Here is a 23561-nt window from a genome sequence, read left to right as displayed (position 1 = left end):
ACCAGATTGAGGAGCAGATGCCTTAGAGGCCTCTCTGTGCCCTGGCCTGATTTCTCGATGGCCTTTCTGTTCCAGAGGTCAGTTCCAGAGGCAGAGCACCTGTTTCTTGGCCCTGTCACACGTGAATTCCTATGCCTTGTGTCTTACAGAAATTCAAAGAATACGTAAACGGCAGTAACCTCATCACCAAGCTCCAGGCCAAGCACGACCTGCTCAAGCAGACTCTAGGAGAAGGTGAGTTGGAGGGTGGGGGCCCCCAAGAGTGGCTGGCTCCACACAACCCCGGATCTTGCCATGGCCGTAGGGCTGCTACACTGTCTAAGCTCGAAACACTGCATGCTTGGCCTAGTGAGGACACTCCTGGACCCTCTGACAGGCTGGGAAGACTGTGAAGATGGCTTGGGTACAGGTTTGGAGAGGGTCCTAGCAGAGTTAGGTAGAAATATTTCAGGCAGTTAGACAGGGCCAGGCCCTCAAGAGAGTCAGGACAAAGATGAAATGTATCACAACCATGGCTAGAGGCACATCTATTGAAAACCAGGCCTCAAGATAAAGACAAGATGACCAGGCCTGTGTACTTCCTCAAAAGGCCAACCCTGAGCCTAACGAAGTCTAGATAGACATCAGCCAACCTGGTGGGTGACAAAGACCTCCGGACCCACCATTTCCTAGAAAAAAATCTGTTCTTTCCATGCACCCTTGTTATGAGACTTGTTTCCCTATTGAGGATCACTATTATCTAAGCGACTCTACGTGTAACCTTACTGTTATTCATTCCTGTAACCCGTGTTGTACGCAACATGGGTTTTGCTCTATAAAATTTTCCTATAAAGTGGGGTCCCCTGCTACCCATTTAGGTCTCCTTCTGCCTCCCTGGAGCTATCCTCTCAATGAATATTTTCCTACTCTTAAGCTCTGTTGTTTCTAGAATTCATTCTTTGATTTTTAGAGCACTTGGCATATCAGACATCTAACAGGTTGGCAGATAAAATATTTTGATATTTTCTCTCCTATTTCAGCAGCAGAAACCTGAGGGAGACACAGGCTTTGCTTAGGCTGTGGGGAGGGTGGTCCGCCAAGTGATAGAGGAACCAGGATGTAGAGTGTGGGGACCCAGGGACCCAGGGGCCAGAATTATGCCTTTCAGCAAATGCCATTCCAGTACTTTTGGAACAGCTGGCCAGAGAAGGAAAACCCACACACAGAAGGCAAGGTTTAGTCTTTTAAAAACAACTTTTTTATTGAATATGTTTGCGATACATTATATTCACATTTGTTTTGAAGGACTGATCATACCACGTCTTAGTCTCTTTTGGTCCCTTTTCCCCCTTCCCTGTGTTCTCCCCACTTCCCCCGCTCCCTTTCTCCATCTCCCCAGAGTCTGCCTCCCTGTTTCCTACCATCTCTCCTTTACTTTTTGGTACCGGGGATCAAACTCGGGTCCTTGCACTTGCAAGGCAGGCGGCAGGACTGCTGAGTTAAATCCCCAGCCCATCTCCTTTATTTTACTTCTTTATTTATATTCCACATTTCTCATATATGAGAAACCACTCCAATTTAGCTTCCTGTGTCTGACTTAATTTACCCAACATTATGGGCTCAAGATCCTGGAGACTAAGCTTAAAGCTACCGGAGGCTTCCTGTGGGAGATAGAATAAAGTTTCACCTGCTCTCCAGGCGCATGAGGCCTCCAACCTTCAGCTTCTGCCTGCTTCCCTGGTCTTATCGAGCACTCCCCTCTCTTACTGTGCTGTGTAGCCATGTGGCAAATCTCTGCCCTTCAAAAATTACCAGACTTATTCCTGTCCCAGAGCCTTAGCACCTGCATGTGTGACGGTCACCCAACTCAGAATATAGAACCTGTCCGTCACCTTCAACATTCCCTGTGTCCCTTTGCAGTCATCCCCCCATTCCTTGCCCTGAGCAGCCATGGATCTCATTTCTGTCATTACAGACAAGTTCTGTGTGCTCCAGCATGCAGAGCTGGGATCTTTCAGGGTGATAGGAAAGCTCTCTCTAGTGACTTGGCAGTGATCATAAGTGGGGGGATACATCTGTCAGAACTCACTGCTTATGGAGGCAGAGGTGGGAAAAGCTGTTTGTTGTTCATGGGCTTTTCCTTATCGCTGTCTCTGAATTCTGCCCATTCTGTTTGTTTGTTTTGAGACAGGGTCTCACTATGTAGTTGGTACTCACCTGGAACTCACTGTGTAGCCCAGGCTGTCTCGAACTCACAATGATCCTCCTGCCTCAGCCTCCCTAGTACTGGGATTACAGGCATATGCCTCCAGGCCCGACTTGAATTCTGCCCATTCTGGCATTTCAGGATGGGACCAAGGTGCACAGGGACCAGAGAGGGATGCGGTTGTTACCTTGTTGCGGTGGGGGAAAAAACAGCAAGGATGGAGGGAGAGAACAGAGACAGAAGTCTGAGAGGGGCTCAGGCAGGGTGTGTGACTCAGCATCTTCACAAAGCAGGGAATGGGAAGATGGGCTTTTCTGGGCCTGGGGCCCTGGCTATTGCTCAGGAGTCATGTGATGAAAGGCAGGCCACTAAGCTGTCCACTTGTGTTACTGAAATCACATTCCCTGTGCTTTGAAAACTAGATGCACTTACGAAAGACAAGATCCAGGATGAGTCCCAGGACGGACAGGAAGAAGTGCTTCTCTCAGGTTCCTCTACAAGTGCTGACAAGTTCCCTTTATTATTACTGTATTTGGCTAAAAGATCTTAGTATAGTAATGATGACGACCTTTTGGTCCATGTAACCCATCAAGTTCATTTAGCCTTCAAGCACGTCTTGCTTTGAGATGTTCTTTAGAAGTTGATGGTGATTGGCAACAAAAGATTCAAGGGAATATAGTCTCAGAAGTATAGGAACAAGCAGGAAAGAGCCACCTAGAGTCTCTGTAGTCCTGTCTACAAGCCGGGCATGGAAAAGCCTTCCTTGGTCAGTTCTAGAGAAATTTTTAGAATGAACTTTTAATTTTAGAATAGATTTACAGAAAAGATAGTACTGAGTTCCTGTGTACGACATACTTAGTTTCCCCATAATAACATCTTTACATTAGTATGGTACATTTGTCATAATTTATGAGTATTGTTATATTATCATGAACTAAAGCTATGAATGACAAAAACAAAACAAAACAAAACAAAAAATAACCCAAGCTGGATACGTTGGAATAAATCTCCATTTATTTTTGTACATTACTACATGATAAAGGCATACTATGGGGTCTTAGGACACTGTGTAAAAGAAGGGAATTTGCAGCCAGGAGAATTTGAGTTAGATTGATCAAATTCTTGACCATTGGGTAACAGGGGAATAGAAAAATTTAGCAGGCCAAAGAGGGTTCAGAATCTTATTGTGATTGTTCTTCTGGGTGTCCAGTCATGAATCACCTGTACCTGAGCACTTTGACTCTTCTGTTTCACAAAAAGCTTTTCTAAGAGTAGGGCCAAAGTACAGTTACGCTTGCGTCAGTGGTCCTTTTATGTCATCTAGAGCTATTTTGTGTGGGGATAAATGAATTAGAAAATGAAAAAGCAGGCAAGAAAGATGGGCCCAAAAGAATATTTGGTTAAAAAGACACAGATTTTTTTTCTTTTTCTTTTCTTTCTTTCTTCATGAAATGAAAGAACATGCCTAGTGCCTCTGTTTTTGTAAAATACTCATTTTACAGAATGGCTCAAAGAAACTACAAATTAGAGGAAGCACAAAGTCTTCTGGGTCATCTCTACTTTACTTTCAATGAATTTTTTAAACATGATGGACCCCAAATGCACAAGTGAAAAAGCTGCTAGGTGCCCAGAAAATTGGCATCCCTTGTTACAAACGGTGCTACCAGCATGTCTTGGGAGTAAGAGGACTCACCCCATCTGCCCGTGACTGTGGCTACGTCCTTGTATTGGCCAGACAATTCTGTTTATTATACCTCTGGGTTTGACATCCATGACCTTTTTATTGCTCTGGGGTGGAGTATTCTGTAAGCTTCAGGGTTTATACCCAGGACTCGGGTGGTTTTTCAATTTACTAAAAGCCCCTTGAAGGTGAATCATGTGTTGTCTATAAGAAGGAGGGAACATAATCTTCTCAATCCCAAGTTTAATAGCCCAGTATAGAACAAAACAGCCACAGGGACCAGACAGTTTGACTTTCTAGAACATGACTACAGTATCGACTATAAATTATATTTTTAAAAAATCCCAACAGGTCTCAGAAACTGAAAGGTAAGACAGTTTTTGATTTCTGATATCTGTTGGAAGTCAAGATGCCATATTCCTAAATCTATTGGTAATGGTTTCTTGAGAGTCAGAATGTGAGTGTGAAGCTGAAGGCTAATATATTAGATTCTTTGCCAGAAGAAAGGATGCCTTGCTGGGTGTGGTGGCGCACCTCTGTAATCCCAGCACTTGAGAGGCTGAGGCAGGAGGATCACTGTGAGTTCAAGACCAGCCTGGGCTACATAGTGAGTTCCGGGTCAGTCTCAATTACATAGTGAGACCCTGTCTCAAAAAACCAGAAAAAAAAAAAAAAGAAAAAGAAAAGAAAGGTGCCTTGAGTGTGTCCCAACATGCCACAAGTCTGAAGCCCCATCACCTTCCTCCTTCCTTGTCCCTGTCTGCATTTCCAGATAGTTTGAGTGGGAGAAGGAAAATATATCAGTTAATGTCTTCATTCTAAGTACCACATCCCTGCCCTGCGACCTGTCTTCTAGGGTGTGGCATCTCTGAAGCTCAGAAGAAAGGGATACTGTCAAAAGCCACATGCCACCTGCAGGGAGTCACTGAGCTGAAGGCACACCCCCTAAGGGTACCTGCTCTTCCCTCACACTGTGTTTTGGGGGGGACCAGGCTTACCAGGCAAAGCTCTGATTAGAAGTCAACATGAACTGGATTCCAAACTGTGTGATTTAGCAGGGCCTCAGAAAAGTCACTCCACCTATTCAAGCCTATGCTCCTCTGTTACTACAGGGATGACATGCTGTGTACAGATGTCCTGCTGCACATATCACTCGAGTGCATGATCTGCCTATGGCCTGTTATAATCATTTGGTACAGAACCTCTTGAAGGAAAACAGACTCACTCATACATTCACTTATTCAACAAATCTATTGAGCACTTATATCGAGCACCTTAGAAGGTGCTGAATACCTTCTAAGACTGTGGTATTATAGCAGTTTTAAGAGCAGATGGGCTTCCTTCTATCATAAATGTAATGTTCATTAATGGCGACAGATTCACAATAGATAAATTATATGAAAGAAAGCATTAATGATAACCTACATGTAGAGAGAACTTAGAAAAAGGTGACATAAGGGGGCAAACTTCTGCTTTAGACAGAGAGGCTGTTTTCTCTGCACACAGTGTTGTGCCCAAGTCGCGAAGTCCCCAAAGACCACCAAGGAGTCAGGTCCGGTGTAATTACATGAGGAGTTTATTGCAAGCTCGAGCCTGGACCCTCAGGTGTCACTGTCACAGCAGCTCCAGACTGAGAGTCCAGACTCATCTTTGAAGCAGGATTATATAGGGTTGGGGAGCTTTATCCTTTTTATTGATGCTATTTTTATCTTTTGATTACTGTTGGATATTGGGGTACTTACTGGAAATAGGAGGGTACTTACTGGAAATAAGGGAGGGGAGGTTACAGAGGGTCAAGTTCCTTTTTCCAAAGAACACTTGATTAACCAATTGCTATATTTAACAAAGCATATGATTAAAAAAACGTGTTTAAACATATGATTCTCTAACTATCTTAAGCAACAATCGGGAAGAAGATAGATTTATCCTTGGGTCAGAAAAAGAGGAACAGAAACAGGGAGGACACTGTCATACAGGGTGGGATTACAGAATGGAATTTTTATAGCTCTCTGTTTTGAGCAAAGGGCACAGAGGTGGGCACAGGGCACAGAGGGAGCCCACCTCGACCTGAAAACTTGGTCCTTACATTCTTCCCTTCTCAAGGACCTTAGGGACCCAATCTTGGGAAATAGGGGCATTGTCCTGGTAAAACTACTTCCTGCTGAACAGGGCATCATGGAACCTAAAAAATGGGGCAAGGGTCTTCTAGGTCCTCGAGACCAGGGTTGGGTCTTGTATCGTTTGTGCTGGTGGTAGTTTTGATGTGCCTTGAGTTTGTCTTTTATTTTGGATCTGGCGTTCCATAGGAGCTCTTTTGTTGCTAATTCTTGGAGAGATCTAGGGGAGGTAAGAGGAACATATTAGACAGGCAGCATTTTCACCAGTGTGTTTTAGCTTTTTTTAGGTATCTAGGCCTTAGGTCCCGCAACTGTGTTTTATATAATCTCTGTTTTGTTTTGTTTTTTTTTAATTTAAGGGAGTCAGTTTTAGTGACTCGAGGAAAACTGCAACCCAATAGATCTAGTAGGGATAAACTATGGGATAGGGTGTAGGTAAAGTAGGGTAATGGCAGAAAAGATGTATTAAAAATTTTATAGCTCTACCTATTGGGAATCAACCATGCCAGAGGCTCCCCATTACCCAATTTGGGCTCAGATCTCTTGCCAGATTGAATTTTAAGCTATGCTGTATACAATATCCTGTAACAAAAGCTGTGTCTCTTATTTTGATTGACTTGTTTACTCTTTTGCCCAACCATCACCAAGCTTTGGTGGCATAATAAAGACAAGATTTTTGAGGACACAGAATTGAGAGCCATTTCAGGGCCGCTGGTGGGATCCATTTTTTTCCGATGGTCCCGAAGAACTTAGCTACCTTTAGAGTGCTTGGGCTAAATGTACATCCAACCCTTAGAAAGAGAAAAAGGATTAGACAGAAAGGGGACATTATACTTCTTTTTGGACACTTGAGTTTTTTTGTCTTCAGGAGGAGGCTGATATTGTTATCTCAATATCATCAACTGTACAGAACTTCTTTTTTTTGACTAATAAATGCAATCAACTTATTAATTATACAAGGTCCTATTACAAGCAAAATTAAACCTAAGATTCAGCTAAGGCTGAAAGTAAAGAAGTTAGCCAGAGAGATGAAGTGTACCAACTCTCAAACCACCCTTGGTTTTGTATTTTTTTCTTCATTTTTTTTAGTCCTTTTTTAACTTTAGCCATAGAATATCTGACTATTTCTGAATGATCAGTATAATAACAACATTTTTCCCCCCAAGGCAGCACTCCCTGCTGTTGGAAAATTAGATTTATCCATCTTTTTATGTTGCAGAGTCAATTCAGCAAGGAAGCTTAAAGACTCTTGTACTTTAGTGATTGACAATTTTATTCTTTCAGTATCTTGATCAACTGCTGTCTGCAGGCCATTGTATTGCTGATGTTGTGTAATGAGGGCAGCGGCTCCAGTGTTAGCCCCCCCACCCCCGTGATACCCATTTTCAATAATACTGTCAAGGTCACAGCTGTTACTGGGTCTCTTTTCCCCGGTTTTAATTTATCCTTGAATATTTTGAAATATTTGCCCAATTTTAACAGCTGTGATCTTATATTGGATAAGCCCAGTTGAGATAATTTTATAAAGTTTCAAGATACAGGGTGGCCTTTTAAACAAGACCTCACATGAGGAGAATCCAAAATGACTTGGATAGTTCTTAACTTAAAGAAGGCCAAAGGGAGCAGATCAACTCATTTTTAACCTTATAAGAACTCTGAGAACAATAAGCAGTATAACAATTTAGCTAGATCTTGTACAACCTCTGTTGCAAATACTTGGCCCATTGTCATTGTCTATGGAGAGAGGCAGACCAAACCTTGGATTTTTTTTAATAAGATCTTGCATATCTCTGAAGCCCTCTTTGTTTTTATAGGGAAGGCCTCAGGCCATCCAAAAAATATAGACCTATATTAACACATTTATAACCTTTACAGGGGGTGGGTATAATCATCTAAAATTTTTGTTTAGTTATCTTTTTGGCTCATATGCCTATCTTAGCATTGTCATTTGCTATTATCTCTTTTCTTTTTTGAATTATTATAGCTACTTTGTCAGATTTTTACATTGCCTTAAATAACTATATTATATTTTTTTATTTTTAATAAATTTATCCTTTGCTGTGAGAAGACCACACCTGTGTAGACTGTGCCATAGATATACCAAATGGCAATCATAAAATCTGTATAAACATTTACCCTCTTTTCTTTTGTCCATTGGAGAGCCTGTATGAGTGCCCACAGTTCTGCTCATTGAGCTGACCAATACAGTGGGGTGGAGTCTTGCTTGGACCACTGTATCTTGAGTCATCTCTGCATAGCTAGCATAGCATACCCCATTTTTCATGAAGCTGTCCCCATCCTTGAACAGGACAAAGTCAGCCTCAGGAAGTGGGTCTTTCTGCTGATCTGGATGACTGGAGAACAATTCGTCAGTGACCCTGAGGCAGTTGTGATCAGGGGGCCAGGTTCCGAGGGCAACAAATAGCAGGGTTTAAGGTTTTAACTGGAACAAAATATAGATGGGGATTCTCACAGATGAGGGCCTGATATTATGTAACTCTATTATTTGAGAACCATCAATATCCTGTTATTTAATAGTTTTAAAAGGCATGAAGAAACCAAACAATTTATTTATTTATTTTTTTAAAGTTACCTGGTCAACTTCTTTAATTAGCATTACTTTAGCTGCCAGGGCTTTTAAACAAAGAGCTATCTCTTCACAGCTGGATCTAAACTCTAAGATAAATACATCATTGGCTGATTTTTATGGGCCTATTACTTTAATGAGTACCCCCTGAAGCAATATGATTTTTTTTTCAATTAGATACAAACTAAAAGGCTGGACCACATTTAGGATCCCTGATTCAGGGGGCAGCAGAATTAGCTTTAGCTATTTAAATGCTGATTCTTACTCTTTATCTTATAATAATTACTATCTTTTGGGGCACTTTAAAGATTTATACATATAGATATATAAATCCTATAAAAACCTTTTATCCAAAAATTTTCTTTATTCAATACACCAGAAAATTAACAACAATCATAATTTCATATATGAAATTTTATACCTTTTAATCTAATCAGATATCAAAAACATTTAAATAGAACCTCAATCTATTTTTTATAGAAATCTTATTTTGAAAATAAGCATTATAAACACATCACAATAACATATTTAGAATCTAATTCTTTGATGATAACCAATGTAAACATTTTATAACAACAGATTTAACCATGTTTATTGGGGATATCATCTCAGAAGGTCATTAATAAATAATGACCAGAATAAATTTTTCTGAGCAGCTATCCTTTTATTATTAACAGGAATCTATTTAGACCTGAATTTATATTTAATTATCTTGACAAAATTTTGACTTATAAAACCAGATTATAGGAATTAACAAATTATTAATATCCTTTTTATCATTTTAATTAAAATATAATTGAACGAACACCCTTTAAACAATTGGGCACAGACAAACATATAAAACAATTTATAAAACTATAATATACTCAAATACATTTAGCCAATTGAATTATAAAATCTTTCTTATTTATTTTTTATTTATTTTTGGTACTGGGGATTGAACTTGGGTCCTTGTGCCTGCAAGGCAGGTGACTGCACCACTGAGCTAAATCCCCAGCCCTAAAAATCTCTTTTAATTAAGACTAATCAAAACAATTGCAAATCAATTAACAAAAACCTCTTAAAGAATTATAATCAAAAGAAATGAAAACTCTTTGTTACTGTAAAAATAAACCTTCTATAACCAATTTAAAACCGACAAGCAAACACACATTTTTTTCACTTCCATATACCTTCTCTATATACCCAAGCCTTCGATCTTATACATCTTTCTTTATATCTTTCTAACAAGCCTTCTGATCTTATACATTTTTCAAATGTTCAATCATTAAGGAAAGGGGAGTAGTTAGGGACTGTCCCATTGTTCTTGTCTTTCACAGTCAACACAAAAAAAAAATAAGGAAACACATGATCACAAAAAAACACATAAAACACAGAGGCCTCAAATCACACAGATGAGCGAATAATTTGCCACTCTCAGATTCGGGTCTTCACTCAGTTAGGAGTGAAGTCAGTCAGTAGGATCAGAAACGTCTTCCACAATCCTGCCCACTGGACTCATATTGGCCTGTCGGCCCACGATTCACAATCTGCTAAAAAGACCTGTGGTTTCAGATTTCAAAACATTGACAACAGAAAACAAAAAGACACAAGAAACAAAGAAAAAAGACACTCACACTTGCACCTTCTGCTGGCCGATCTCCTCCAGAGAGAGTCCTGGTGCCTTGGGGATCCCGGACGAGCCCCCAAATGTTGTGCCCAAGTCACGAAGTCCCCAAAGACCACCAAGGAGTCAGGTCCGATGTAATTACATGAGGAGTTTATTGCAAGCTTGAGCCTGGACCCTCAGGTGTCACTGTCACAGAAGCTCCAGACTGAGAGTCCAGACTCATCTTTGAAGCAGGATTATATAGGGTTGGGGAGCTTTATCCTTTTTATTGGTGCTATTTTTATCTTTGATTACTGTTGGATATTGGGGTACTTACTGGAAATAGGAGGGTACTTACTGGAAATAAGGGAGGGGAGGTTACAAAGGGTCAAGTTCCATTTTCCAAAGAACATTTGATTAACCAATTGTTATATTTAACAAAGCATATGATTAAAAAAAACGTGTTTAAACATATGATTCTCTAACTATCTTAAGCAACAATCGGGAAGAAGATAGATTTATCCTTGGGTCAGAAAAAGAGGAACAGAAACAGGGAGGACACTGTCATATAGGGTGGGATTACAGAATGGAATTTTTATAGCTCTCTGTTTTGAGCAAAGGGCACAGAGGTGGGCACAGGGCACAGAGGGAGCCCACCTCGACCTGAAAACTTCGTCCTTACAGCATCTTTCTAGCTGAGACCCAGAAGGCAAGCAGGGGCCATCCATACACGGAGCCAGGCCAAGAGCACTGCAGGCAGTGGATGCAAAGGCCAAATTGAGGGCAACATGAAAGGCATGTGATTCTGGAACCTCCTGCTCAGAGAAGTCCAAGTAGAAGGAAGAGTACAGGGGCCCATTTCCAGGGGCTTAGAAAACGGAGTCTTAGGTTTTACCCTGTGAATGACGGGAGGTCACCAGAGGGTCCTAAGCAAGGGACAGCATGACAGGAGTCACCATTTACAGACCTTTTGACTGATGAGTGCAGTATAGATTGTAGTAGGGCAGGAAACCCAGTTAAAAGGGACGTGGTCCAGGCTGCAGATGATGGTATCCCAGACTGTGAAGGACATGATGGATTGCAGGGAAGTGGGTAAATTTTTTAAGAAGGAAGGAGAGTTTCCAAGGATAATTCCCTTCAACAACTGGGTGGGTGGGGATGCACGTATTAAGATGCTGAGCCATAGGTAAGAGAGGTCTGGGGCCCTCTGAGATTGGATGCAAGAGGCCACTAGTGGTGGGAGGACAGGAAAAAATGTGATTCCTCTGTGCAGCCTGCTGTTCCAATCACACTCAGTGAGTGAACCTCAGAAGCACCATGCTCAGAGAAGGTGCCAGATACAGAAGACCCCACGTAGCGTAATTTTGTTCACGTGAAACGTCTAGACCAGTGGTGGCAGACCTGTGGCTTCTGTGCTGCAGTGGATTGTTTGTTACCACTAAAAGTTCTGAAAGGTTTGCTGTCACTGCTCTACAGAACTGCAGAGACAGTGAGTGGTTGTTGGGGCTGGAGGTTAGAATACAGGGTCCAGTAAGTGGGCACCGGGGATCTTTTTGTTGTTTTATATTTAAGAAAAGATGAATGTACTCTGATTTTTCTTTTAAAGCCAATTAAACATTAACGTGTATTTTTTTTTTCTTGCTAGGAGAAAGAGCAGAATGTGGCACCACCAGGTGAGAGCTGGAGAATCTTTTTTGTTTTACCCGTGGCTGCCTGAGGTGGGAGCAGGATAGGGTGGTGTGTGGCCTGCGGGAGCTGGGGGCCAGCACGGTGGGTGGTGCAGGAGGGAAGGCACTGTCCCTGCCTGGGATATCACTGTCCTGTACTGGCCTGGAGAGGCTGGGGCCCTCCAGATGGGGGTAGGCACCCTCAGAGCTGGGAGGAGGGGGCAGTGGGAACTTTTCCCTCTGTGCTGCACATGGGGTGGGACAGTAACCCCTTCCAGGGAGGCTGGGATGCCCAGGAGAGGCGAAAGTCTCTCTGGCTGCTGACCCCTTTGTCAGTGTGTGGCAGGGGCAGACCCTGCCTGGGGCCCTGTGCCCAGGCTTGGGGTTGGCTGGCATTGCCCTAGCTGGGTTTATGCATGTGCACACTGCAGCTGTGTGTGTAGGCACCATATTGCCTGCACAGGCGTGGACCTCATGGGGTGCTTGATGGGCTGATGGGGTGAGTAATCCATGGGCAACTTCTGCTTTCTCTCCAGCTTGTTCAACATTATCCTTTGCGCTTTTCTTTGAGCAGACCAGAGCCAGTGCACACTTTCCCACTCAGCAGCTGAGCTGGCTTGCCTCACCTTCAGAGTTTAGCTCTGTGAGCAGATCTATCAGGCCCAGGTTGCTTCTTAGAGCCATCCATTCCTGGGTCCCCAGCAAGAGCTACTGCACTCTCCATTGGAAATTCAGCCTGGGTCACTGTGCCACCCACATGTGATGCTGAGAGCTACTGTGCTTCACTTTCTGGGCTCAGGGACCAGATACCATTTTTTCCTTCCCCACAAATTCTTCCAGGGCCCAGAATCCCAGGCAACTGTCTACTTGGCAAGAGCTGCAGTGAGCCCTGAACTCTTATCTCCTCAGGAAAGGAGCAGCTGGGGCAGAGGCTTGGAGAGCTCTGGGCCCAGGAACTCAGGGCCTTCCAGAAACTCAGCCTGAGCAGCTGTTGCTCTGGGCCCAGGCCATCTGAGAGCAGGAGGATGAGTCAGGCCAGGTCAGGACCTTCCCACATGGAGGACAGCAGATGTGCAGGGTCACTTTCGAAGAACCTCTCAAACTAGTGTATTAATATTTTGGCAAGAGGAAGTTAATAAAGCTCCCAAACAACCCAAGCAGTATTTCACACCAGAGTCTGCAGATAGTGAAACAGATGGGGATGAAATGAGTCATCTCTCGCTTCCTCCTAATTTCTAGGACTTATTCAGGAGACTGATTGTCCCAGCAGACTGCAGAAGGGGAGTCTTGTGATAGGCCGTTGGCCAAGCCTCAGGCTCCTACTTCAGTGGGAAGTTGAGGGGCTTTTTGTTTTGTTTTTAAATAAAACCCTCTGAGATGCTGTCTTCCATACCCTCTCTGACTGAGGGTCTGGGAAATTCAAGCGAAGATCAGCAGACTTCCATTTAGATACCCTACCCTAAACCGCAGAGCTGGCTGCTGCCCTCTGGCTCCTGGACAAAGTAAAAGGCGACTTTGTTAGAAAACTAAAAGCCTCTCCTCAGGTCCATAATCATCAACTTGTGAAAGTCAAAGGTGCCTTGCAAGTGATTTTGAAATTAATCTTAAAGGGTGAAATAGCTCTCTCTATCTTCATTAGATCCCTGTACATGGCCAGTACCACTGGGATGGTCATTTGAAGAGGTTCCCTCAGACAAGTTGCTGTTGATCTTGCACTGTATAGGAAGACTAGTTTTTTGGCTTTGTTTTGTTTTGTTTGGTACCAGGGATTGAACTCAGGTCCTTGCGCTTGCAAGGCAGGCCACCAAACCGCTGAGCTAAATCCCTGGCCCTAGGAGGACTAGTTTTTGCAAATGAGCTACAATATATTTTCTCGCATGTAAGAACCTTATTTTAGAATAGCCCAAATTCATGGTAACCCTGTAATTTAGGCTAGCCAGGTATGAGCTAATATACTTAAAAAGTGCATAGTGGATGGCAAAGCAAGATGCAAATGTAAGGTTTTAACTATTATGATTCGGAGAAAGTCTGGCTACCCTAACCCAGACTGGCACACCCCTGTGGCCTGTATTAGTGGTGAAACACTTGACGTTATGCCTAACCAGATGCAAGTTGGTGTGTAGCACACATAGCTCCCGGAACCCTACCTCCACCAGACTTCGGGGTTGCCCCCAGTTTGGATATTGACACCCATGTTTATTGGCTTGTGTAGGGAATTATTTTTGAATTCTGGGAGATTCTTAATCACATCCTTTTTGACCCAGAATGACTTAGAGGCCCACTCCTGTGTTGCCAATGTGTACGTTAATTTTCATCTTGGTTGAAAGGCAGAAAGGGGTCATTGGTCTCTGGTTTCTCTTTCTTCCTCTCTGTGGCTCTCTGTTTCCTGTTTTCCCTGCCTCTCTCTCTCTTTCTCTCTTTTTCTTTCCTTTTTGCTCTGCAACTGAGCAGCAGACGAGATGGAAGGCTTAGGCTGCCCCACTTCCCTTGGCTGAGCTGTCCCCCTGCTCCCCACTTCCTGCCCCACCCAGCACTTCCGTAAGTTGATTTGATGTCATGCGAAGTTGGGATAGCTACGTTTCCTTGTCAGAGACTTCACACAAAGAAAGAAATCCAAACAGCCCTTTGCTTTCTGGATTGGGCAGGAAAAATGGGGAAACATATCCTATTTTCCATTTTATTCCACTTTGTAAATTTGTTAAAAAAAAACCTCAGGACTTCTTTTAAGAAAATCCTCTGACCCTGGGTGCCCTGTGTCCCTACCATGTCCCCACTCTTGCTGGCTGTGAGAGTTTAACAGATAATTTTATGCTACTGCTGGTTGTTCTAAATCATTTGAATCATTTTTTTTTTCAATTTCACACTCACACTGGAGCCTGGCATAGGATGAGCTGTTTTCCATCCCTAGCCTCAGTCACATTTTATTTGTGTGACTGCAGGCAAGTTTCCTCATCTCAGAAGGACTGATCTCCCTTATGCATCATGGGTGTAAGAATTCTTGCCCACTTAGCCTGTGGTTGTGAGGAGGTCCTGCAATGTGAGATCAGGAAGTGACCTGAGAACCCCAAACACTATGAAAATGGAGCAAGAATTTTGCTATCCTTGAGTTATTCCCAGTACTCAAATTTAAAAGGCCTCAGGTCCTATTTTTGACATTCTCTTTTACATTTGGAAATTACAAAAACAAAAAAACAGATCCATTGCAAGAGATTCCATCCCTCCCTACATAACCTTAAACAATAACTTATTTTTGAAAAAGAAATGACATGGACTTAGCTAACCAAATTGACATAGATCCAAGATGGGCTTGGAAATAATCTTGCCTGTTGCTTCTTTTCAGAATTTTGGTCTGTCTGTGCTGTTGTTTGGGTTCCGGTATTTGGGTGGCATGCTCTTTGGGCTCTGCTGTCTCTGCCTGTGCATGTGCTGGAGCCAGCAGCAATTGCTCAGGACTCAGACACCAAGGAGCTGCAAGCAGTTCCCTGGACGGCTGGGCTGCTGAAGGAGACAGGTGCACACCCACAGGAGAGGTGGCACAAACCCTATTGATTTGGGCTGGCTGTGCTGTCCATAAGACATCGTGCCCATTCATAGAAATCAATAGGGACTTGGGGGAAACAGGTCTCTCCTTGTCAGGGGTGAACATTATCTGTGTCTGGCTGAATTCCCATTTATTTCTTTCCAAATTTTGAACCAATCTATTAGAAAATGAATTGCCTCTCTCAAGTAGGGGTCTCCTCCTAGCCTCAAAAAACCCTTTGTCCAGGAAATGTGGCAGCATCGATTCAAGTGAATCTAGGTGTTGAGATGAGCAATTAGGCCAACACAGGCATATGCATGGTAAGCAGTACTGGAAGCGGGTCTAGTGTTTGTGGCTGTTTTATTGTTCCTGGAAAACTGATGTATTTTCCCCTTATTGTGGCAAGAACAGAGCACAGGGAGTGGATCCTAAAGTAAAGCAAGACACTTTCAACTGGAGCTCACAGCAAGGATTAATGGGGGTAGATGAGTTCTTGGCTGCAAGTGACAAGGCACCCTAAGGCTCCATGACTGTGACCTGGTAGGAAAAACCCTGCCCTCAGAGCCAGAAAGGGCTGGGTTTAGGGCCTAGCTCTTTCTGTGACTCGTTTTCTACCTCTGTGAAGTGGAGCCATACGCTGGCATGATACTGAATGTGACCATGGATCTTAAGGTGCTTTAACCAAAAGTTCACTTGACGAAAGAACAGAATATCATCTGAGTTACATGAGGACCCCAAGGAAGCTGCAGCCTGCCTCATGACATCAGTTTCTTTATCTCTGCAGTGAGACTCATAATTGTCAAACTAAAGATTAGTCGAGTGCATTTGAAATAGAAAGAAGAATATAATTTTAGGAAGTTAAGTGGCCAGCTACACTGTGAGTTGAGACTTGATAATGAATTTAAGCTACACATAATGAAAATTAACCCCCCTGGTCACTTTTGAAAGTCTCTTGCTTTCTTGGGTAACAAAGTCTATCTCTCTGCCCTGCTCTTGCCCCATCTGATTAGCTTTGTAGGATGACAGAATCAGATTGGAGTCTTACGATTTCATAGACTCATACCCCCTCATAATATAGAATGCTTTTGTGTTACATGAGAGTTGCTCCTGCTTGGCATTGTGGGTAAATTCACATCTCCCGAAACATCCGTAGGCCTTCAGATGAAACACTGGGAACCGGGGGCTTCCGTTGGCATTTTCTGTTTTCCTCCAGGTGTGGGTTTTAAGAGCATCTCTCCCAGCTGTATGTTTACGTTGGTTGCCTTCTTGATTTTTTTGTTCCGTTTTCCCCTAGGCCCCCCTGTCTTCCCCCTAAACCACAGAAAATGAGGAGACCTAGGCCTCTTTCAGTGTATAGCCATAAACTCTTTAACGGCAGTATGGAAGCGTTCATTAAGGTACTTGCTGGGGAGCCACAGAGTCCACGAACGTGCCCAATGTAACGGCAGCCTCTCTCCCTTCCCTTCCCCTCCAGCTGATGGCCCTGCGCCCGCCAGAATGGACGCTTTGTCCCCTCTGCCAGCCCAGTGGTGCTGTGGCGCTCGCCCCTCACTGCAGCTTGCTTTTGGCTTCAGTGAGGATTTTTAATCAGAGCAACTTTGGTCACTTGCCCCGAAGTGAGAAGCTCGTGTTTCTCAGGCCCAGGGGAGGGTTCTGGTCACGGAGTCTGCGTGGAGCAGAGAGGCTAGCACAGTGGTCCCAGCCAGCCGCTCCTTGCTGCTTCCAAGACCCACAGCCCTAGTATCTGGGGAGTCAGAAGTTCCCCACGCTCACACTTCACACCTGTCTTTCTCTAGATGTGAGTGTGAGGGTGAGCGTGAGCGTGAGTGAATTACTGCTTCGTTTAGTTCCACAAATACCAGCGTAGGGAACACATCCAGTTTATATGAGAGAAACGTTGTGCTTGGTTTTGCTTCTTTTTAGGTGGTTTAGGAGATGGGAGAAGGATTGAGGAAGTTCCCATAGGTTCCAGGTTAGCCCTTTACGCCTTAGACTGAACATTAACGTGTTTCAGCCGGGTGAGTTTCTCTTTCCATTGTCTCTGATGTGAAGGGTATAAGGCCAGGCTATCTAGATAGAACGGCTCAAGATGAAGCAAGATGGTGATGGAGTTGCAAGAGCAATAGGTAGGGGACTGCAGGAAGAGGAGACTCATCCTTAACATGGCTCAGAGGGTTCGCAAGAGTCCTTGCCAGTTATCTGTGTGCCCACCACCAGCCAATGAAGACACCACAGAAAAGAAGACTGGTACCAGTTAGAAGACAAGTCCTGACATTGCTGATGGTTTGGAGTCACAGGGACTGCCCCCGAACCAGCTCTCTATCTATCTTCTATCCTCAGATACAGTACAACGCAGGACTTGCAACACAGGGAGGACTAGAGATGGGTCAGCATCAGGCATAGGAAGGGGAAGTCAGGACTATCCGGGTCCCAGGACTGTCTACCTATGGGCTGAGTTCTGGAGAAGAGAGAACAGTGGAAACAGAAGGCTAAGAGCAGAGCTCAAGTTGGGAATGCCCATGAGCTGGGAAAGCAAGCTGCTTTAGGATACTGGCTGTGGGGTACCATGGGTGGTGCCTTAAAGGAACCCCATAGAGGGGCAGGAAGTAAAGAGGAATCAGAGAGAGAGAGAGAGAGAGATATTTCCCCAGCTGTGGCATAGCAGGGCCTCACCTCTCACTCACCTGTGGCCCTGAAGGAGCCAGTGTGCTCAGCAGAGAGATACTACCTGCTGACTCTGGCCCTCAAGGAGCAGGTAGTGTAGGCAGGCAAATTTTGCACCAGGCAGATTGTTCCTATAGGAGCAAGTTCTCCAAGAGTTCAGGTTGCACCACCCCTGAGGATAGAGAATAGAGAGCCGGTGCAGGGCAGCTTCTGTGACTCCCCAAACCAACAGCAATATCACGACTTGTCTTCTAACTGGTACCAGTCTTCTTTTCCATGGTGTCTTCACTGGATGGGGATGCGCACACGGATATCTGGCAAGGACTCTTGCAAACCTTCTGAGCCATGTTTAAAATGAGCTGCCCTGGTGACTTCATCACCATCTTACTTTACCTTGAGCTGGGACCAGGACTCCTTGGGAGGGACTTAGGAGAACACGCTGAGAAGAGCTGGGCAGGAGAAAGCCCTGAAAGGAAGGACAAAGGGGGCAAGGGCTCAGAGACAGAGTTGCTGTTCCAGCTCATTTCTGCCTTTGGGAGGGGTGATCAGTGAGGACACCTGGAAGGAACTGACTCTAATCTGAAATATCTGAAAATCAAGTGTTTTGTGGAATTAAGCGTTCTCTCAACAGAAAGCCCTACATACACATTGTGACTATAAAGCAAGCTGTCTTTTCCTCGCTCATCAGCGTGTCAGAACATCTTCAGGCCTGGGAACTCGAGCCGTGCTGAGGGGGCTGCCTTGGGAAATCTCCTTATCCTGAATCCAACACCACAGTGGCAGCTGCTCTTTGGCCATCTCCCTCAGAGCCTCTCACGCGGCCTTTGTATCAGCTTTGTGTGTGAACGGGTACCCAGTCTTTGGAATAAAGTGCTTTATCCAAAGTTTAGCCTTGTGGAACCACTGAAAGCACAGAAGGACAAGAAGGAACCGACTACAAAGGCACTGGGCAACTGGCTCTGAAAAGAGCCCTGACAGGGGACAGCCCAGGGCCCCTGAGCAGCGGTGCTGAGGCTGGAGTTGGGGCACAGCATCGGGAGAGAACATGCCAGACAGGTGATGACAGGACTGGGACAGAGACAGCGACTTGATACCCGCTGTCGCGTTCTTCACAGCCACGCCATGCTGCTGTCACCTCCAGCCAGTGAAGTGGAACGGCCCCCTGCTGTGTCTCCAGGTGCACAAGGTGGCACAGTTCCACTTCAGGGACCCTTAACACTCAGGGATGGGGAGGCAGCATGGTATATCCACCCTCTCCACTGTGGAGAGCAGAACTTAATTTTCCACTCTAATTCACACGCTATCTGGGAGAACACCGAACCTGACATTCCTAGCTTTGAAAGACCACACCGCTGAAGATGTTCCAGGAAATGATCGTCCTGGGACTCCATGATCATGATAGTTCAGTAGGACCAGGAAGTATCCTAAAATTAATAATAGCAGATGCATGTTATTGGAGTTAGATTTGTAAATTTCTCGAACTCTGGAGTCATCCTGGACCAGCCACTTGCAAAATCCTTGATATTTTTCTCTTCTCGGATAAAAGAACACCCCATTTTTCTTCTACGGGTCCAGTTTGAGTCCAGGAGCTCACCTCTGTGGCAGGAGATAGTCCCCATCTTGCTCAATAAAATGAGAATTGGAATTACCTACCCCATGAGTTGGCACTGAGAAGGAGATGGGCTCATATGCCATGTGTCTAGAGGGTGGGCAGTGTGCAGTGGACACCATGTGTGACCTGCCTTGTGCCATGGTCAGAAACCCTGGGGTTCTTGGTCCTCAAGCCCCCATGACAGGCTGTCTGCTGAGTTCTAGGTTTCAGTGGTCTTAGCCCACATGCTGGTGAGCGGGGTATCCTGCGGGGTGGGACTCAGGGAAGTGGACAGTGGCTGCCACCAAAAGGCACATATGCCCCTGCTTCTCGACTCAGCCTCAGATGGCCTGGATGAGACACGGCTCCCCACCCAGAACTGGGTTCACTGCCTGCATGAGAAGGAGTGGACAGATCCTCTTTACATGGCCTCTTGGGCGGCATTCCATGAAGGCAGAGGCTCGGGTTCCACATTAAGGCCGGGAAGGTGCTCTGAGTCCCCTACCCCCAGGCCCGTCCCAGCTTCCATGTCCCCAGTGAGGCTCCGGGCCTGGTGAGGGACAGGGGTAGGAAGGCAATCAAGGTCAAGTGGAGCCCCTGGAAGAGCTGCCTGGGTGTTGGTGAGGAGAGCCCAGGGAACTGTGTGGGATTTGGAGTTGGGCAGAATCCTGGTCCTATCCAGAGGGCAGCTGAGAACCATGAGTATGTAGAATGAACCTTTCCCTGAGCGTGGGGCTTCCTAAGGAGAACATCAGGGACAGTGTTATGGGTAACTCAGAATGTCTTCCTCCTTTCTATGGGCAGCTGGGTTTACTTAGGGGTCCCCTGGCTGAGGGGTCGGTAGTCTCTTGATTTGGAGCAGCTAGAGTTGGAGATAGCACCGGTGCAGTGAACACAGCACTCACTTTGACAAGAGCTGGCAGGGGCCCCTGTTTCTGGCACAGGGCAGCATGCTGGAGGGCTGGATGGGGCAGCCCCAAGTCCTGTGAGGCCCAAGCTTAGGGTGGCCCTCCCCATGGGCAGGCTGCTCTCTAGGCTCCCTGGACCTTTTCTGGCTGCCATTGCATCTTGGTGTTCACGGACTCTGAAGGATCTGCTTACTCTATACTGATCTTATTCCTGCATAATCTCTCTTTTTTTTCCTGCTCTGCTGCCTGTTTATTTTTTGTTATCAGAGGAAGAAGAAATGCTCGAACCAGGAACCAGGTATTTACTGGAAAGGCCCATAAGCCCCATGCAGCGGGATGGAGCGTCTTTAGGTCTGACTCCCAGAGCAGGCAATTTTGTCTATTTCCCACGGGCCCATCTCCTGTCCTCTCCCCAGCCTCAGTTAGGCAAGGACAGATTTCCAGGTGGGGTATGGATGAGTCAAAGGCATCCCCAAATCTTTGCTTGCTCACAGAAACATATTACAAGTGCCTTGTTGTTTTCTCACCTTCAAAAAATGCTAGTAATTTAATTCAGGTTTTTAAGAAAGTTTAGCCAGACATAATGGTGCATGCCTATAATCTCAGCTACTTGGGAGACTGAGGAAGGAGAGTTGTGAGTTCAAGGACAGGCTAGGCAATTTAGTGATATTCTGTCTCAAAATTTTAAAAAAATTATGAAAAAAAAAGAAGCTAGGCATGGTGGCCCATGCCTATAATCCTAGCACTCTGAGAGGCTGAAGCAGGAGGATTACAAATTCAAATTCCACCCAGGCAGTTTAATTATTTAGTGAGAACTTCTGTCTCAAAATTTAAAAAATGAAAGTAATTGCTGGGGATATAGTTCAATATGAAGGTTCAGAGTTCGATCCCTAGCACTGTAAAGGTGGGGTGCAGGTGGGAGAGGGGTCGTTTAGCATGCTCAACGCCCTGGATTCAGTCCATACTAAAAAAAAAAAAAAAAGTTTAACACAGGCTTTATTTTATGCTATTTAAGTGACTAAAATAATAGAGAGGGCAACCTATCCTGGGATTCAGAAGGAAACTGCGCTCAGCCACAGGTGTTCACGGGCCAGTTAAGTATTATCTGCGTAGTTAGGCTGTAAGAGCACAGGCAGAAGTAGTCTTCCCCTTCGCAAGGTCAAAGGGCCATACGGCCTGCCCTGCTTCTTCTGTGTGCTCCTCTCAGTCCTGGCTTCAGGCGCCCTGGGAATGGGGTGAGGCCCCCATCTTGCCTTTGCTTCTTCAAGCCCTGGAGAAGAGTGTTGAGCTGGGCAAAGTGGTGCGGGAGGCAGAGCAGTACTCAAGGTCAGACTCCAGCCCTCCACAGCACGGCGTCCCCTCCCTCCCAAGCCCAGGGTCTTCACCAGCTGGCTAGGAAGACAGAGCATTGCTTTAAAATGGTCACAGCTATGCCTTCTTCTGCATTTAACTGAAGACCCTGTACTGTGTCTATTCATAGAGTCTTTAAGATTAGCAGTTCCTCGCTTGTTTTCCCACTAATCTGATGGTACTAGTATTCTGGCTTGACGCTTTAATCTGTATTTGCAAATGTCTTTTTCCTGTGGTGGTTGCCAAGCCTGATAAAACTCACATTTTTTTTTTCCTTCTTAAGGATTCAGGACAAGCTATTCCCCTCGTCGTTGAGAGCTGCATCCGGTACATCAATTTATATGGTAAGCTCAGTCTGGGGTCCATGTCTTCAGCTCTTATGAGCAGGTGCAGGGCCGGTCTGTAGGAAATGAGAGTCTCAGTCATCATGGAAGGCTTCCTGTCACTGCTGTGCTTCCGAGGGTGGGGAGGGTGCTCCAGGGAACAGCTGCTGCTCTGGGTGCTGTCTTTATAGCCTGTATGTCGGGTGGAGGGGATAGAAGGCGGTGGGGAGAGATCCAGGACCTACGTTCAGGGAGAATGTGGGAAGGAGGACTGTTTCCATCTTCTGCCCCTTCCTCACGCCGTCTGTCCCCGAAAGTAGTCAATCACTTGACACCTCTAGGTCAGAAGCTCCTTGAAGGAAATAGTGTGTGGGATTTGTTAACCATAGTGTCACCAGAATATAATTAATACTTATAATTAATACTTATTCCTCCCAAAAATGTATTTATTGAGTGTATAACAGGCCCTGTTTTGGACACTGGGAATTCAGGTGTGAATAAGACAAGTACAACACCCATCCTGAATGGTTGACATTCCTAGTTAAAAGGCAAAGAAATAGACAAAAGTAACTCAGTCATCCCTCAGAGTGTATGGGGTTTGGTTCCAGGACCCTTGAGATCCCTAAACCCACAAATGTTCCAGTCCATTATGACCTCCACACACCTGCTTTAGACCCTAAGTCATTTCTAGCTGATTTAGAATACCCAATACCACGACAGTGGCATGTGAACAGTTGTTCTCCTGCGCTATTTAGGGGAGGATGAGAAAGGCAGCCTGGACATGTTCCATACACATGCAGTTTTCTTTCCTGAGTGTATGCAGTACGTCATTGGCTGAATCCACAGACAGGGAAGCTGTGGTTGCTGAAGGCTGACTGCGATATAACTGCAGGTTTTGGTAGTACAGACACTCACTGGGAGGAGGCAGACAGTGGCTCAGGGTGGGAAGAGACCTCCAGGAGTGATATTTGAGTAGAGGCAGACAACTGTGCAGTCCAGGTGGGGAGAACAGAAAACGGTGAGTGGGTAGTGGGGAAGGCCTGGAGGGGAGGCAGGGCAGTGTGGCTGAGCGAGACATTCGAAATGGAGGGTGTTCCTTAGCTACAGTTTTGACTGGATGCTGCCTTTTGGGAGTCAGTACTTCCTAACGTAACAGAAACTGAGGGAAAGGTTCCCAGGACCCTCTTTAGATCCCTTTGTGAGGAGGCGGCCCTTTGTCTCCTCCAGCTATGTGGGCTGCCATGGGCTCAGTACCAGGGTGCCTGTGGTTACGGCTAGGTAGAAACATTTTAAAAAAGTGAGATTGTTTTCCTTTCACAATTTAATCCTCCCAAAGTCCTTGATTCTCAGGCCTGACTGCACTCCAGTCTGGCTTTGGTG

At 45.1% G+C, this 23561-nt stretch overlaps 1 protein-coding gene across 4 annotated transcripts in view; it reads left to right on the top strand.

Moving 5' to 3' along the window:
• Srgap3 (SLIT-ROBO Rho GTPase activating protein 3) overlaps window positions 1-23561 on the top strand; it is a 227324-nt gene that overhangs the window by 172341 nt on the left and 31422 nt on the right. For 2 of the 4 annotated variants that reach the window (XM_010618742.1, XM_010618762.3), the window contains exons 10-14: window positions 150-234; window positions 11804-11831; window positions 14277-14363; window positions 20776-20806; window positions 22142-22202. In XM_010618742.1, coding sequence (XP_010617044.1) covers window positions 150-234; window positions 11804-11831; window positions 14277-14363; window positions 20776-20806; window positions 22142-22202 — 292 coding nt within the window. Of the gene's footprint in view, window positions 1-149; window positions 235-11803; window positions 11832-14276; window positions 14364-16639; window positions 16743-20775; window positions 20807-22141; window positions 22203-23561 lie in introns of all 4 variants that reach the window. The other 2 variants (XM_010618756.1, XM_010618750.1) reach the window with 2 other exon arrangements.

This window comes from Fukomys damarensis, unplaced genomic scaffold (assembly GCF_012274545.1).
Source record: "Fukomys damarensis isolate Sample0158 unplaced genomic scaffold, DMR_v1.0_HiC HiC_scaffold_24, whole genome shotgun sequence".
Lineage (NCBI taxonomy): Eukaryota > Metazoa > Chordata > Mammalia > Rodentia > Bathyergidae > Fukomys > Fukomys damarensis.
The sequence above is the reverse complement of the archived record's forward strand: the minus strand, read 5'-3'. Positions and strand labels throughout refer to the sequence as shown.